The sequence below is a fragment of the Daldinia caldariorum genome (assembly GCF_022478825.1).
Source record: "Daldinia caldariorum strain CBS 122874 unplaced genomic scaffold F4812scaffold_5, whole genome shotgun sequence".
Lineage (NCBI taxonomy): Eukaryota > Fungi > Ascomycota > Sordariomycetes > Xylariales > Hypoxylaceae > Daldinia > Daldinia caldariorum.
The window spans coordinates 285,698-302,977 of record NW_025953041.1 but is presented as its reverse complement, the minus strand read 5'-3'; the positions used below and the strand labels follow the sequence as shown (position 1 = coordinate 302,977).

Sequence of the window (17,280 nt, the reverse complement as noted above, 5' to 3'; positions counted from 1 at the left end):
CAATCGCCAAATAGGTTAGGTAGGTACCTGTATCCTGACCAATCATTAGGTCGCCGCCGTCTTGCATAGTTTTAAGTCAGTCACGTACCTAACCACCGCATCGATTAATGTGTTGCCTCGAAACTGAACTTTTTCCATTTCATTTGCATGGGTATGCACAGCCTTTTCGTTTTTCATGTACCTACCTAATTTGACCTACCTACCTGAGGTAACCTAGGTAGGATTACTTTGACTACAATTACCTCCTGTCATTCCCAGCCTCATCACTCTTTCTTATAAACTACCTCATACCTGCCTGAACCTTCAAAACCTACACAGACGGCTATTACACAGCGCCACGGACTAACAATCTAATCACAATGGACCTGCTTGAAGCCGTTTTCAACCATCTTGTGCTGCCTCCGCAGTTACCTGGGTCGCAAGACCCGGACATCGAGGCTTTATCCTATGATGTATTGATGCGCCTCATACGCACTTGCGAGACTCTTGAAAGTATTGTGGGAGCACCTTGGTTTGAAGCATTTCAAACTCTTCGTACCTCCTTAGAATCATGTCGTGCCCTTCACTCTGGGCGTTTGGAAAAGTCGGCGCTGCTAGCCCACTTTCGTGAACTCCAGCCTGACCACATGCTTATTTTGCATGTTACAGAGCAGAATGCAGCTCTACTGATCCGTCGCACATATCAGTGAGTATTTAATAACGAATAATTACCTGTACGTAATTTACTTACCACTAAACATAGAAATGGACAACATTACGTTGTATTCGAGGCATTCGAGACATCAGCCGTCTCGGAACATGTTCTCGCTGCGGGACATGCGCTGCAGTGGGACTTTCCTGGACGTTCAGCTCAGATTCCTCTTTCCACATTCGCCGATGAATCATTTCAACAATGTCTAGCAGCTTTTCTGGAGCAGGCTAGTATTGAAACCCTTTATAATCTTCAGGCATCCACTCAGAAGGCCAACGTCTCTTTAACCGAGGTCAGAGATACGACCGACCCTGCACTGATCACTCAGATGCTTATACCAATCCTGGAGGCGATAGGAAACCACTACCAGGCGCCCATGCTTCGAAAGCGAGTACGGGATGATGTCAATATACAGAACGCTGACTTGCCCTGGCGTCGGCTTCCATTTTGGCTCGTCTTGCGCGTTGCGGCCCAACGCCATCTTTGCTTCAAGCTTGGTAACGATCAGGGACGTATTGGTTACAAGTTCCTCGTGTGTTTATTACTCGCAGAACTACTGAAGCAGTCTGCTGGAAAGCTCAACCCGGCCATGACCATTACGCTGCGCACTAAATTATGCCGCCGTATGGCAAAGTTAGAGACGCAGAAGGCTAGGTTAAAATTATATGAGACTGGAGTTTATAAGTCCTTATTTGGTCATATCTCCCCTCTAATCGAAAATTCGATTCAAGAAGCGACTGCCCAAGTTGAAAATGCATGGGAGTCATTCAAAAGGAACGCAACGCGGCGTGTGCCAGTGCTTCCTCGCCATGCAGACCCCCACGCACTTCGCCTCTCCCTCCCAAATAGTGGAGAGTACCTCGAACGTCTCCTTTATAGTCAACCACCACGAAAAGCTGATGTCTCATCATTGAATCTTCCGCAACCACTGGACAAGGCTATTCAGCAGACACAAGACTTCACAGATCATATATTCCGAATTGCAGATCTCGAGTCTCGTGCTGAAGAGAATGAGCTTCCTAGCCGAGATACTAGGGCTAATTTCTCTGCTCGTTGCATCGATATCGCGAAAGAAATCGACAATATTTTTACCGAGGTTGGCACGACGTACGACTCTAATCCAGAGCAGATGAGTTCTATGATACTTACCTTATTTACTCTATGGGTTCGTCTGGACAAGTGTGCCGTTGCCGTGTGTCCTCTTCTTGATGACCATCTCCGCATTTTCAGCCCTGAGCTCCTAGATGTTCTCCAATTGCCCACGATGTCTGAAATGTGCCGGCTAGAAGATATTCAGACGTATTTAGCACAAAAGAAGTCCAACAGCCGGTATGGAACCATTTTTGACAGGTTTGATAAGAACTGTCTAGCGGTGCGCTATGTCGCACAATCCGCAGAGATGCAATCATTGGCTTTGCGCGTGAAGGCTGCGTCTGATATGGCCCGTGATGCCAAAGAGGCAGAATGGAAACGGATGTGTAAAGAATATGACGACCATACTGCAGGGATTGCAGAAGGTACGTGTTGTTGCTCTTGGAAAAATGGGCAGCGCGACGTGCGAGGGTGCAAGACTTGTTGGCACTGGAGAACTCGTAATCGAATGAAGATTGAAGTACACGAAGCCTTCCTCCCCGAAAACGATCCAGCTAAGTCTGTACTGCTCTTCGAGTTGGCCATTCCCCGTTACCTCTCAGCCTACAGGAATGCCACTTGGAAGATTCTATCTCTGCTAGCACACCCGAGCCGCCCGGATAAGTCGTCAAAACCGGCGATAGAACTTGCGAACTGCACGCCTCTTCGATCCTATATAACGGCTGAGGGGCAGTGTATATCTTTAGCGTCTTCTATTAAATGTTTCAGCCAAACCCATTATAAGTTCAACAGAGGAAAAGCCCCTCTTTCCCGTGTGCTGTTGCCTCTCGCAGCAGATTTTCAGTTGTATGACCGAAATAGTGGATTGTGGGTTAAAGATTTAGGGAAGCCCCTGACATTTCAGCATCATTGTGCTGTTCATATCCCACCTGCGCTTCGAACTACCATTATACCGGTGGTACAACATCCACCGGCTACTGTGGATGGGCCATCGTCCTACGAAGTTCAGGCCAATCAAGTTGAGTGCCCGGCTAACATGTCCGTCCACGAGTTTTCTGCATACCAAAAGCTACTTGGCGGCAAGATGCGGCGTTGGCCAAACATACTTGTTGAGATGGGTTCCTCTAACCTGAATTTCGGGAATGAGGATACGGCGAATGTTCTTTGCCAACTGGCTATTCAGGCAGGACCTCGACTACCCAGCGAAACGCTTCGAGCAGCTCATGTCATCTTTAAAGAGGCCAGTTTCGTAGAACGCCTAGCAGAGATTATTGAGAAGCGTCTTCGAGCTATCCTGACAAACTGGAGAGAGCACCACTATATGGGGCTTCTTATTACTCTTACTCTAAGGCTGTTCTACCTATCGTCCGGCTCTTCCAGGGATCGTGCGAAGAGTTTGCTGCGCACCGCACGAAATGCTACATTAGAATGGACTACCAACTTGAGAAAAGAGCTCCGCATCGCCACTGATGCTAAGGATGCACAACGAATTTCAGAATACGGTTTCTGCGCCGCTATATTGTGCCGGCGAACTTTTGCGGTCTACACCGAAAAGAACGGCACAATGAGTGCGGAAGATTTGAGCTCCTGGGTCTTGGCATCAGTTGCATTGCAGGAGAATTTGCTAGTTGATATCAACAAGCTATCCCCTGGGTTGAAAAATATGTATCTACGTGATACGAAGTTGGCATACCGCTTGCAGTCAATCCTCAAGACAGCCATACAGTCTCACCAAGGCGCCGTCGGGTATGGAATATCTAGGAGTTGGTCCGATAGCTTAGACGATGTTAAGTCGTCCTTCACTCATTGGAGCTTCTTTGGCGCACCCCACAATCGTTGGATCGTTTCCCGTGCGTCAGAAAATCGCTGGAAATATACTACAACCCAGACGGTTCATTACAATTTCATCGAAGGCCATATGCTAGTAAACGGAAAGCCCCGCGGAAAGCTGCCTCTTGAGATCCAAGAGAGTGAGGACGTTAAGGAGATGTTTGGGAACCACCACATTCTTACATATCCATCTTTTTTACCAGGAATGACGCACACGCTTTCGAACAGGATTCATGGTCAAGAGGTGCATTTTGGTATGCGGGATGGACAGGTAATCATCCGTACTAGCACGGCGACCAGTATTCTGGAGCTCATCCCTAGAAAATTGTTTAGGGGCCCGGAAACTTTTGACCTGCCAATGGAATTAACGGAGAGCTGTGTGCATTGGTTGAATCTTAGCACAGGATGTCTGGAAATTCGCCGCATGCCTGTCATTTGGGTGAAGCGGCAACGTGACTGGGAGATCGATATTCCTAGTCGCAGAGCTACCCGCGGCAATGTGAACCTCGTGGATCCCCAATCAAGCATATTTGGCCAGGTCGTAAAGACATTGCAACATTTTGAAAACCCGGAAAAGTTAACTGTTTCTCAACCTTTAGTCGGTAAGCTGCAAGTGGAGCTACGCCACTTGGAGTTGTCGTTCTTTGTGAATCGCGAAGGTTTACTCGAATGTCGGCAGCTAAACGCGGAGGTTGACCCGAATCAAGATGCGGGCACATGGTATGGGCTCCAAAGTATGATCGTGCTGCGCGATATAGTTTCTGGGAAACGAAGCATAATTGTCCCTCTAGGCCAATTCAACTACAAACGAAGTGGAATGCACGTACAAGTGCGCATATTTGACGCACCAAATTATGGTAGATATAAGATTGACGATATCCTCGGCCGGCTTTCTTGCCCTCCTGAGCCTCGACTTCTTTATACGAAAGCTTTGTATCATGCGATTACATCTTTCTGTCTCCCTGACCCCTTAACGGGAAGAACTGGTACAGAAGAGGCATTCTCAATTCTTCGTTCAGGTGCTTCTCAACCATGGGTACCTTTAATATCTCTTCCAGAGGAGATATTAAGGTCTATAGCAGACCTGTCCCCTCGGAGGGTTTACTATCCCCCGCCAATGAAGCGTTTTCAAACTGTAACTTGGGATGGAAATTTGACGGTAAATATACAGCATGATGGGTTTGAATCGTTGATTCAACATATCCTTATCAAGTCCAATCAGCTCAAGAAGCTTTCCCCGTCTGCTACAAAGGACATAACTTTTGAGGAACCATCACACCTCCGGAACCGCGGCCGACTGCAACGTGAGCTCTACGAATGCCCCACTCTGGATACAGCTAGTCAAGCCTCTCAAGATACTCCTTACATCCCCCGCGACCGTAATAAAACATCGAAAGCCACCCATGTGTACCAGATAGCTCGCCACGTTCTTGCAGGTTCTTCCTCAATACCCATGGGGACTTCCCTTAAGGCTCTTCTCGAGTCCAGCGAAGTTATTGGCGGGTTCCACGGTGACGACAGCTCATTTAATGGAAAAGAGCCTCTTATCAGTCAGATTGAAGAATCTATATATGAGAATTGGGGTTCTCTTATACAATTCTGTCGCCATGCAGATGATAGTACACCCGTCATATTTCGCCTCGGGCTGCTTGCTTTCAATGCCAACCCCAATATGGAAATGATTCATTATCTTGCTGCTTTCTTCAAGGTCCATCAAATAAAATGCCTGCAGCCGCCTTCCTCTGGCGGCTTCTTCGATTTCAAATCGAGGGAAAGGCCCTCTGTTGAGCTATTACAGACGCTCATAGCATCGGCTTACCTCCCATTTGATGGAAGGTCCCGTCGTGGAGGAGTATGGAAAGACCGGGCTGGACGCAATCCCGAAGAGCACAAAGAGTTTTGTGAATTGGAGGGCCGTAGGCTCGCTGACTGCCTTTTAGAACAGTGGCCTACTTCAGTGGACGAGATTCCTAGAGAAACATTCGAAAGTAAAGCTGTCGACATCTCCTTGGTGCTCGAAAAAATACGACCCGAGTGGGATCGTCGGCGGGAAAACATGGAACTGGACGCTTATATCAATCGAGTACAGGCTGTTTTAAGCTCGCTCAAAGGTCCACGAAATCCCTTTTCACTTCCTGACTGGACAAATGCTACCCCAGTGTTCACGGGTAGAAACAATTCTCGAGTTATTCCGTCAGTATCTCAAGAATTGGTAGTCAAACCAGGCCCCATTCTGGATACTACGGTGAACAATATCGACTTCATCGGTAGGAATGAGTCGGGGTACAGCAAAGCTGAGGAATCACAAACACGAGGCCTACTCAACGAGGCTATAGAGTTAGAGGCAATCTTACGTAGGTTTGCAAGGTCTGCCAACTCGATTCGGCAGAAATACAGCAACGATCTTCTGCAGAGTCTATCTGCGCTGAAAGACACGGGCCAGTTAGATTCTCAAGGACTAATTCCGGCTCTAAAGGACGTTAAAGACGCAATAGAGCAAATCAAGCTTACAATCTCGGACTATCGTAGACAAATATGCGATGCTCTTGCTATCGGCGACGACCGGTACCGATGGTTGCGGCTTGGTGCCATTTGGCCTTGCACATCACCGGTCGAGATACTTACATTTCTAAGATCTTCACTAGCCTACAATTTTGGGTCCGGGATGAAAGAGGCTCTTGTTTCCTATGGAGTAGCCATTACAACTCTACAGCGGCTAGAGCGCCTTCGCTCCGCAGCCCTGCGTGGAGACAAGCGAGCGTGCGATGAAGAGTTGCGGAATCCAGGTCATCAGAATTGGTCGCCGCTTAACTCGGCAGATTGGCTATTACTCGAACTTGACAGCGACTTCCTTATACGTACCGAACAAGTCGACGTCGCGTATGCCATGATTGCGCCGAAGTCCGGCCAAAACAGTGTGCTGCAGATGAACATGGGCAAAGGTAAATATACCAAATATACCTATCTTTTGGTTATGTAGGGGAATAATATCATCGAACTAGCGCTAACTTCTGTGTAGGCAAGACATCATGCATCGTACCGATGGTGATAGCCGTCTTAGCAGATGGCAAAAACCTTTCCCGGTTAATCGTCCCAAAAGCGCTTCTAATGCAGACAGCACAGACCACCCAGTCGCGTTTAGGAGGGCTTGTAGGGCGTGAAGTTCTTCACATTCCTTTTTCGCGGAAGTCGCCAACAACGCCGGAGATATTAGAGCTATATGAGACCCTTCACCGCCGCACTCGTAATTCTAGAGGGTTAATTCTTACTAGCCATGAACATATACTGTCATACAAACTGGGCGGATGGCAGCAGCTCGCAGACGGTAAGCTGAAGGCAGCAAGAAGCATGACCGTCTTCCAGCGTTGGCTGGACAACAATTGTCGCGACGTTCTGGACGAATGCGATTTCACTTTGGCGGTTAAGACTCAACTGAACTACCCTAGTGGACCTGAGATGGCTGTTGATGGTCATCCATTCCGATGGCAAGTAGCCCAAGAGTTGCTCGACTTAGTAGCTCAATGCCTCCCGAATTTAATGAAAAGATTCCCCACCAGCATTGAGGTACTACATCGACCAGGGTCTTTCCCAATTTTACATATTCTGAAAAATGATGTGGAAGAGGCTATTCATGATCACTTATTCGAGGCTATTTGTAATGGAAAGACAACATTCCTTCGCCCTGCTGATTCAAGCTTTCAAGCCCGACAAGGAATAATTCGACGTGTCCTTTGCGAGCCAAAATTTGATGAACGCATTTTCATGCAGGCAGTTAACGCGTTTGTCAATCCGCAGGCGGCGGCGAAGATACTACTCGTGGTTCGAGGCCTATTGATTAATCGAATACTCCTCCTCTGCCTCAACAAGCGGTGGAACGTTCAATACGGTCTTCACCCTGATCGTGACCCAATTGCAGTACCGTTCGAGGCAAAAGGTACCCCATCTGAGCAATCTGAGTTCGGCCATCCAGATGTATCTATATTGTTCACCTGCTTGGCATTCTATTACACGGGCCTCACCTCCGAGCAATTCCGTCAAGGGCTACAATACGTCCTTCAGTCAGATGATCCAGCTGCACAGTACGAACTGTGGTCTTCCGGGTGTGATAGCTTACCAGAGGCATTGCACCACTGGAACGTCATCAATATTGACGATGGAGGACAGCTAGACGAGCTATGGAAACATTTGCGTCTGAGTCGCATTGTAATCAACCATTATTGTAACCATTTTGTTTTCCCCGTTCACGCCAGACAGTTCGAAATCAAGTTACAGGTTTCAGCTTGGGATATCCCACTATTTTCTAAGGATCAGCGGGGTGCTAGGACGACCGGTTTCAGCGGCACCAACGACAGCCGTATGAACCTCCCACTCACTATTCGGCAAGATGACCTCCCTAGCTTACAACAGACAAGTGCCGAAGTCTTATCATACCTCTTACAACCATGTAATCGAGGTTATCATGTTACTGCAGACCTCTCCGGTAAGCGATTGACTGAGAGAGGCCTACTAGGGCGACTAAAGGAGAAAGGCATCCGCACCCTCATTGATGCTGGAGCCTACATCCTAGAAATGGATAACAGAACAGTTGCCCAGGAGTGGCTTAAAGTTGATTGCGAAGCCGGTGCAGCCGTTTATTTTGGCTCGGATAACCGTGCTTGGGTGCATTACCGCGGAGATAAGAAGAGTGATGTCCCACTCCTAGCCACTCCATTCGCAGATGATCTTGGCGGCTGCGTTGTATATCTAGACGAGGCGCATACCCGTGGTGTAGACCTGAAGCTGCCGTCGAATGCCCACGGAGCACTGACGTTGGCGCTAAAGCAAACCAAAGATTATACTATGCAAGGTAAGTTGCTGATCACCGTCTACATTTTTCCTTGATATCAATTGGTATCAGTAACATCTATATAACCACCTAAGGAATAGTTTAACTAATCATATCAATAGCTGCTATGCGACTCCGCCAGTTGCGTACTACTCAGTCGGTCAGCTTCTTTGCGCCCCCGGAGGTTGACCAGAGCATCAAGGACTTTTGCCGCCCAGCAAGAGGCACTAGTATCGATTCTTCCCACGTCGTCGCTTGGCTTCTAGAGCAAACATGCTGTGTCAATGAGGATCTGCAAAGTCTTTACGTATCGCAAGGTGTCGACTTCTGTCAGCGTACGGATGCGATTTGGCGCCATGAGAACTTCCTGACAAACACGACACAACGGGCAAAGCTGCTGGAGACAATTCAGCAACCAGAACGGCAGACGTTAGAGCAATTATATGGTGGAGCCCTTGCAGGTTCACGAATTGGAACCGTAGGTCGCATGTGTACGCCGCAGTTGCAAAAGTTCGCGGATCAGCTTAACCAGTCCTATGGAGAGCGCGGCGCTCTTCACGTAGGCGCCATGGAAGAAGTTGAACAGGAAAGGGAGGTTCAGGTGCAAGTAGAGCAGGTTCGTCAGATACAAAAGCCGCTCCGATATGAAGCCTTGGAATTCCCGGGCCTGCATCCAGTCATCTTGAATTTCGCGCGCACGGGAGTACTGGAGGATACGTCGTCGAATCGAAACGAGACCGCATTCGAGCACGCATTTGAATATGTAGCAAATACTACTCTCGGAAAGAAATTCGGTGTAAAGGATACGGGCTCACGATTCTTCATTTCGACTGAATTCAGACGAACAGTCAAATGTAGGAGAAATAGTATGGTTGACAATTTCATGGTAAGTGACCCACGTAAATATCAACGTGCTTGCAAGAAAGATATGCTAACAATGGGATAATAGCGTCCAGTAGAATGGATCCTCTGGAGTCCCTCGGCACAAACCGCGCTTGTTATTGTTCCCGAGGAGGCTGAATTGTTGATTCCCTTGCTTCGAGGTGCCACCCGCTCGCCACGCGTGCATTTGATCACCTACGCAGCGCCTGTTACTAAGACCATGGAACGGTTCAATACCCTCCAGTATTACTGTCTTCCGGCGCTGCCGCCTATTTACAAATTCCCAGAATGGTTTAGATTCGAACTAGGCGTGTTAGGCGGCCGATTGTATGTGAGCTTGGCCGAATGGGGTCCGCTAAGCCGTTACCTACAGTCCTCGTTCGAGAAGGCGGACAAGCTGTCTAGAGGAAACTCGAACCCAACTCAGGCAGAGGAAGTAACGCCCGCCCCTTTTGCGGATGATCCGTCGTCCTTCCTCCTAGAGTGGCTCACATTACTTCGCAAGACGCAGGATGTCTTGCATACGCCCATGGGCTATATCTGCACCGGGCGCGCGCTCGGTGGACCGGGTCAGTTCCAAGAGTCGTTATTGTGATTTCATCATAAGGTCACACTATTGGATCGACATATCGAATCGCAATGTTGGAATGCGCGCAGATGTTGCCGTTTGGTTTACTGAAGGGTGTTTGTGTTTTTTAGCTTGGATTCAATATTTTGTGTACCTATGCTTTTGCATTGCGACACGTGTAATGGGAGGTTGAATCTGCTGTTCTAAATGATAGTAATGATGGGATGATAACGACCATATGCGACTTGGCCTCTCTCTCGGCCGGGAACGGTATTCAGTTGCATGGAGTTTACGAAGGCGATGCAATAGTTATGAATTGTTAGTTTTAGGTACCTGTTACTGTCTTAATTTGTACTTTTTTTTTCCTCGCTCTTTGGTCTTGATGGCCTCTATTCGATGCATGATAACGATTACCCCTGATCAACCCCTATTTAATGTGGGTCTGTACTAAGGGGATGAAGACCATACTTCTTCAACGTGCAAGTGGTGAAGAGGTTCGAGAAAATCAATTGAGCATATTTCTACGAGGCAATTCTACATGGTTTGATTAAGCTTAGTATCCAAATATTTTCTATCTTGTTGACACCGCATTTGCCACATTAGGTACTGAGCTTGAGGTCAAATAGTGGTCCGTCCACTGAGCTTAGGTGACTGGCCGCTAGACTTATAGCGACATCAGCCACTATGGATTACCTTTAATACCGTGTACGTCTCTCCTACCCGCACGAGGCTTTGCCAAAACCAGATGCCCAAAGACTTTTGGCCTTCGTAGCGTATGGCTGATAAACCATATTGTACAGTGTCATTAATATTAGGTAGATTGGACGCTGATCGGCCAGGCGTAACGCGTCGCAAGTAGTGCACAAACCGCCATTGTCGACGTGACATGAACGCACTTCACACTGTAACAGCCCCTTTTCAGGTTACCCATGTTAATCGTGACAGACTTCGTTGCGACCATGTAGTAGCATTATATTATAAGAGAATATCACATCCATATAATCCAGCTATAATATTACCTTAAATAATTATGTTCATATACTTCTGTCTCGGCGCTTCTCTGGCCTGACTGAGCTGCGTGAATATGGTGCAAAAGGTAAGAAGATAGGTAACTACCTCCTATTTACCCGGAATTAGTGATCGCGTATTAATTTATAGGTGTGAGTAAAACCATTCAAATTTAACAATATGCGTAAGAATTCACTAGCAAAAAAATATTCGCTTTGTCGGGGGAGTGGGTAGGGGCAAGATCTCTTAGTAAATAGACATATGTAAGTAGCACGCTCCGCCCTCAAATAAGCTTCAAACGGAAAGCATACAGGGGTAAAGGGGTACCGCACCACACTCACTCCATGGGAACTCGCTAACAGCCATGAATGTAGTAAGCATCATAAAACCACTTACCTAGTAGGTACCTAACCTATTCAAGATGTAGCTGGGCATTGTTCAATTCGTCAGATAACTCTATAATAGGTATAGAGTGGGTGTCTAATACTTTAAGCTGAGCCATGTTTTTTTGATAGTCCTCCCAATCAGCTAGTCAAACCATCGCCTATACTTTTCACGCAGTCGGTAATATCATCTTTATACCTCGCCAGAATTGAAAAAGGGAGTGGACCTCAACCTTAGCCAGCCAAAACTTTAAACAAATCAAATAAATGAAGCATTGTGATCTTCCATCTCATCTACACTGATCCCTATCTCCATCCATGAGAGGGCTCGTCAGGAACTCTAACCCAGTTACCCCCAATGTTAATATATCTAGCTAGTTCAATATGGCTCGTCACATTTATGACGGGAAAGTTGCGTTCAAGTTGCCCAGGTAAGGTGCCACGAATATCAGTTCTGCCACTGTTCTTATAGGTATTCTTCTGTGAATCAACCGATGACTGGCCGTATTTCGCCATCATTTGTCGAAATAATGGCCGATAGGTTGGTATAGATGTAGCCAGAATGCCAGTCATGAGTTCCACAAGAGAAAGAAGGCCAATACGAATATTGTCATCTGAAGCAACTAGACTTAGTAATAATGTTGTTAACTTCGCTAGAAATAAGGGAGGACTCACAGCTGGGGTCACCGGTCGAATCGAAATCTAAGGCGTACGGAAGGCGAACAATGGAGACGATGCACGCACTACCCCCCATGGCGAAGGTGAAAATCAGAAGCATTTTCTTGTGCTTGGAGATATGTAAATGTAGAACCTGGGGAATCGGGGCAAGTAATATAATCAAATCGGTGATTATGTTCAGCATCCCGGCAAGGAGCGTATACAATCCATAATCCAAACAATGACCACCTTTGATCGACATATCCCAGTAATACTGGACAGGGATACATTCGAACACACTGACCATGATACATGCTAGATCGAAAGCAATGAGGCATATGGCGAAGATCCATAGGAATATACGGAACCTTTTCGATGGGAAGATGGTACCATACAACCTCAGAATACCAAATTTTATGAACCCCAAGGAAATAGTGTATGTCACTTCTGCAATGATCTTCCAGATCCTAAGCGAGCGCGTGTCGGTTGCCAGGATGATATGACGGCCTCCCCCATATTTTGTTATCTGTTAGGTTTTTTATTTCGTTGTCAGTAGGACTCGATTATATTGTTTGGTAGAGGGTTAAATACCATGCCAAGGGCTATACTGAATGCTATATAGAATACCAAACCAAGGAGTAGCAGAATGTCGCTTTGAGTCAGACGTAACTTGCGGGATACAAGGTATTGCGAGTAGAGACGTAGAAGCGCGAATACAATAGATGCAATACCACATATAGCATCACAGACAATTATATCCGGTACAAGGCTTTGGTCCTTGTGAACTAGCATGGAAGCTAATTTTTCTTTGGACGGCAGCGTTGGCATGATGGCTTCTCGGGTTTGGAATAGGGGTAGGGTTGAGAGAAAGAGGTAATCAAGGTATCTTTGCGAGTAAGGTCTCAGAGATCTACCCCATTTGATATAGAGAGCGGCTAGAGTGAGGCCCTGAACTCGGCGTATCTGGTAGATAGTTGATAACTGGCATGAACGTAGCACTATACTACAAAGAGCGATCGTGTAGATTACGTACATTGAACTGTCAATCCAGTTGTACTACCATATATATGTGTGTCTTCCATCACCAACATACATATATTCTATCGGGCTACGTAGCAACTAGCCTTATAGTTGCGTTACATAGCGCGTAGACTTTTATGCTTGCAACCAACGCTTTCAGTGCCTCCTCCTATTGTAACGAAGAACCTTGGATTGTATGCTGGGTATTATGGATAGTTGCAGTCACTTTACTGGCAACGCAAAGAAAACACGTAAATACCCTGTAATGGAAATACATATCGTAATTAGCGACCCTGACGTAGATTCAGCTTTAAAGCTAACCTTGAAGATTGAGTACCTAACCTATATTTACACTGCGGATCAAATCTCAAGATGAAAAATAATATAAATGATTCGTATAAATGCTGAAACCTTCCCGGCTTTCTTTTCAGTTAACAGCTATGTACCTCTACATAGGGGTAAGCACCTGTTCTAATGAAACCAACTGTGTTTTACATACAAGATGTTGGATCCAGGGGCACATACAAACTTCTACTGGCGAGCAATCTTGATCTGTTATTAAGCAAAGCGCCAATACGACGCGTTGGGCGTGGCATCTACCTAAAATGTAACATCATCCTCTATCAGAGCGTTGATAATTATTGTTCCAATTCATACAATTCGTAAAGCTTAGGTTTTAACAAGAATACCTCGTTAGGTTATAAGGTGGGTTACGTAGTATCGTACAACTGATGGAACTGGACTCAGCCGGTGCAAGGTTACCATACATGCATATTGCAGAGTTTTGGAGGGAGCTTCTCCTCACACAGCTCCGTTAAGTACTTCCTATGTTAGATACCTAGTATTTAAATACAATACTCCTCAGATGGGCGAAGATATACCGGTATCGTCTCATTACCGAACATATAACATATAAATGTCAGCCAACTATGCGAGGTTCAGTGGTACCTGATAAAACAGTAACAAGGGGGTTGAGATGCAACTCCTACGTTAGGTACCTAGGTAACTTTTGAATATGTACTTTAGTGACTTTATTTTGCACAAAGTAAACGCGGGTCAATATAAAAACTCTCATTATATAACCGCAAAAGATTCTTTTTAGCAAGGTCCTATAGGAGGTACCTACTTGTCAAATAATTCAATTCATATACCTTAGGTAAGGTACCTTGGTAGATGCCGAAGGTAAATAAGAGTATTATGTCGGGTATGCCACGGTGATGCATGCCATACATAGAGTTAGTGTTAGGGTATAGCATGCAGTCTGTTGTAGAGATATAGTAACGCCCAGCCTTCTAACCTCACACGGGGGAGCTGGTTACCTTTTATATACCTGACAGTAGAGCCCCTTATTAGCCATTATACCCCTACTTTATCCACATATCCTCATGTCTCAGACATAAATCGGAATTATTATCAAATGTGTACTGTATTTAAATAGGCAGACTAGAGGTTTTGCTGGGTTGTTAAAACCTTCTCGGGAGTTCCCTTAGCTCACTAGTTAGCCGAGGGTCTATAAACAACCCCTTCATCTTTACATAACAGGTAATGTATCTAGACAAACTTATTTCCATTTTAATACACCAGTATATCAGTCTATAATATAAAACATTGCTATCGTAAATGACTAAGCAAAGCTATTACCTGATATATCTCCTTTTTTGGATTCTTCACCTCTAATCCTATTTGAGTGGTTTACCTTCGGTGTAATCCAAATCCTCGTCGCCTACCACATATAATGAGTAAGGCAACGAGTAAAATAATGCCGACAGTACCAAGTACGATTCCCACAATAGACCATATGTTGAGGTAAGTACCTGGTGCTAATACTGGCTCCTGACGAACTGCATACTTCGAATTAGGTCCAATATTTCTTGTGCTGCCCAAACCTTTGCCTTCAAGGTGTAAAGGTATAGCCAAGGTCATCGTGCTGAGGGGTAGAATTAGACATATCAGGATGTTATACATTTTCGCTATTATGTGTCCTTCAGGCCTACTATGATGTATGCTTGGCTTTACTTTTAGGCTCATATAGGTGTAGAGGTAACTGAGCCTTAAATATTTCATTCCTATCCTGACAACCTACAATGGCGTTTGTTAATTCAAGAGTTTCATGCCCGATAAACAATGAAGATCTGTGATAGCGCCCTGTATATCAATCGAAACATCACAAAGATAAGACAATGCTCGTTTTGATCTTGCCTGATTCTAGGCATTTTCAAAACACATAGTTTTCTTTGGCCAGAGTATATTCGTATTAGTAGTGAACTGATTATTTTTACCTAACTCCTTTACACAGTCGATTCCTTACGTTGTAACAACTGTCTGCACATAACACTGTTACTCCAGCAAAGGCCTTTTTCACAGAAGTATTCATTACCTTTGTTGTTCACAATTGTATTGTAGCCGCAGATAGTTCCCGGGAGTTGGAATGAAGAACCATGACTCGATGTTTCTATGCAGACAAGTGAATTTTCATGCTTTATTCAGGACTCACTTTCTTAATCATGCTAACGCGGAAAATAATTCGGTTGGAATAATGCTAGCAGTTAATGAAAGCATTTATTTAAACATTGTTCTTCCACTTACCATAGCTTCCCCTTAACAACAATCCTACATTTCTTCCAGTTATTATCGCCACCTTCTCCATTATCTTCACGCGAGTACCCTTTTAATCTCCATAGACCAAAAGTTTCTGTTGAATCCAAATAGGAAAACTGCCACCATGAAGGTTCCTCATTTCGTTCTTGCTGGAGCGTTTGCTTCCTACGCTATCGCAGACGGCGGTTATGCAAAAGATTGTCAAGACATGACAATCGTCCAATCAGACGAGATATTCAGTCTAAAAGCATCTTGCAAGGTTGGAAATAAGTCTCAATGCTCTGTCCTTGACCTGTGGAATTGCTACGAAACAGACGACGGCATACTGAAGCCTAAAGACAAGTAAGTGATAATCACCTGAAGCTATTTTATACCTGGACCGAGAAAAGCATTTATGAGGCGATACTAACCGTACTCTCCAGGGGCAACCAACCCAGATGCAAATCTTGTGATCTGAGTGGTACAATGCTGGAATGCGACTGTCCCAGTTCTCATAGGGGACACTACGTCAAGAGCTCTATAGACACTAGTAAGTAAGCTGATTCAATAATTACTGGGTTAGACTAACCGCACGGTCGCAGATGACCTTATTGTCAATGATCAGGGAGTTCTTAAATGTTTCAACAAGAGCGCGGACAACTGCGCCCAGAAACCATCAAAATCAGGATGCGGTAATAATCGCTCTCTAAATCCTCTAGGTTATATTCTTCCTTTCTAGGGATTTATTCTTTTGCGGATCTGAACTGTTAGACTTTACTTTTAATGGATTACGGTTACTACCGAACGAGCCGATGGAAGAATTAAAGAAGAATGCGCCAGGCTAAGATTTAGTCATAAAATATCGTATCCGAGGTAACCACCTACCTATCTGTCAGCATAGCATTATAGTATCTATACGCCGTGAGCCGGGTAGTGGCCAAGTTAGGTTCCTAGGTACCTCTTATAGTAAACATTAGGTGACTATTATCATCCCACATAAGTCCTGCTATCTCGTGATATGCATTAGCAGCCACTTGCATGTAAAGCGTGCAAAAATCACAATACTTTCTCTATCGCTGTGCTATAAGGCGCAGTCGTAATAAGCACATTTGATAATGCTGTAAGTCTTATTGGACGAGAGCTCATGGAATACAATTAACAAGCACTCTCATCACATAAGATAACACATGGTCAACATTGACTGTTATATGCGGCAGATTGAAACTACATATAGGCAGCTAAAGAGTTCACTGTATTTCCTGTAGTGACCATATCTCAGTGTTAAGTTACTTTAGGTATTATGTCACTGGTACTTGGCCTTTGGTCATGGCCGAAAGCCTAGTTAGGTACCAGATGCTCGACATCAGCGGCCAGATTGTCTTTGGGAATGCTAGTAACGCTCAAATGTGACCCAAAGGCAGATTCTTGTCGAAAGATAGCACGGGTGACTACCTCCTAACCTAACCTTAGGTAATGAACTACATTATGATTATTCAATAGCAGCAAGGTTGTCAAAAGTGACCAGGGGAAGAACGTAACACATAACAAGGCGTTAGCGGGAAATGTTATTCCTATCATTTTGTTTGTAGCTGGGTTAAGAAAAAAAAAAAAAAAAAAAAGGGGGGGGGGGGGGGGGGGGTTAAAAAAAAGCGGGGCGGGTGTGGTGCCAAATATAATTATAGGCACAACGACCCCCCCCGCAAAAAAAAGGCAAATAAAAAACCAAAAAAAAACCCACAAAATTTGG

At 45.3% G+C, this 17,280-nt stretch overlaps 3 protein-coding genes across 3 annotated transcripts; 2 read left to right on the top strand and 1 right to left on the bottom strand.

Moving 5' to 3' along the window:
- Positions 1-74: 74 nt before the first annotated feature.
- F4812DRAFT_320627 (uncharacterized protein) lies at positions 75-10,021 on the top strand. Its single transcript, XM_047931448.1, has 5 exons — positions 75-685; positions 743-6,555; positions 6,633-8,459; positions 8,561-9,324; positions 9,388-10,021. Exons 1-5 carry the CDS (start codon positions 360-362, stop codon positions 9,913-9,915), a joined length of 9,258 nt encoding a protein of 3,085 aa, XP_047791473.1. The 5' UTR covers positions 75-359; the 3' UTR covers positions 9,916-10,021.
- A 1,419-nt stretch (positions 10,022-11,440) lies between these two features.
- F4812DRAFT_470254 (uncharacterized protein) lies at positions 11,441-12,764 on the bottom strand (the record flags this gene model as incomplete). Its single annotated transcript, XM_047938960.1, has 3 exons — positions 11,441-11,893; positions 11,955-12,462; positions 12,528-12,764. 3 exons carry the CDS (start codon positions 12,762-12,764, stop codon positions 11,586-11,588), a joined length of 1,053 nt encoding a protein of 350 aa, XP_047791472.1. The 3' UTR covers positions 11,441-11,585.
- Positions 12,765-15,517: 2,753 nt separating this feature from the next.
- Positions 15,518-16,272, top strand: F4812DRAFT_470251 (uncharacterized protein; the record flags this gene model as incomplete). The annotated part of the gene is made up of 3 exons (XM_047938959.1): positions 15,518-15,896; positions 15,977-16,083; positions 16,136-16,272. Exons 1-3 carry the CDS (start codon positions 15,679-15,681, stop codon positions 16,270-16,272), a joined length of 462 nt encoding a protein of 153 aa, XP_047791471.1. The 5' UTR covers positions 15,518-15,678.
- Between the last annotated feature and the right edge of the window lie 1,008 nt (positions 16,273-17,280).

Excerpts from the sequence above, each read along its gene's own strand:
- F4812DRAFT_320627 (XM_047931448.1), top strand. The coding sequence starts at position 360 with ATGGACCTGCTTGAAGCCGTTTTCAACCATCTTGTGCTGCCTCCGCAG. Across the intron at positions 686-742 it reads CTGATCCGTCGCACATATCA|AAATGGACAACATTACGTTG; the intron begins GTGAGTATTTAA and ends CACTAAACATAG. Across the intron at positions 8,460-8,560 it reads CAAAGATTATACTATGCAAG|CTGCTATGCGACTCCGCCAG; the intron begins GTAAGTTGCTGA and ends TCATATCAATAG.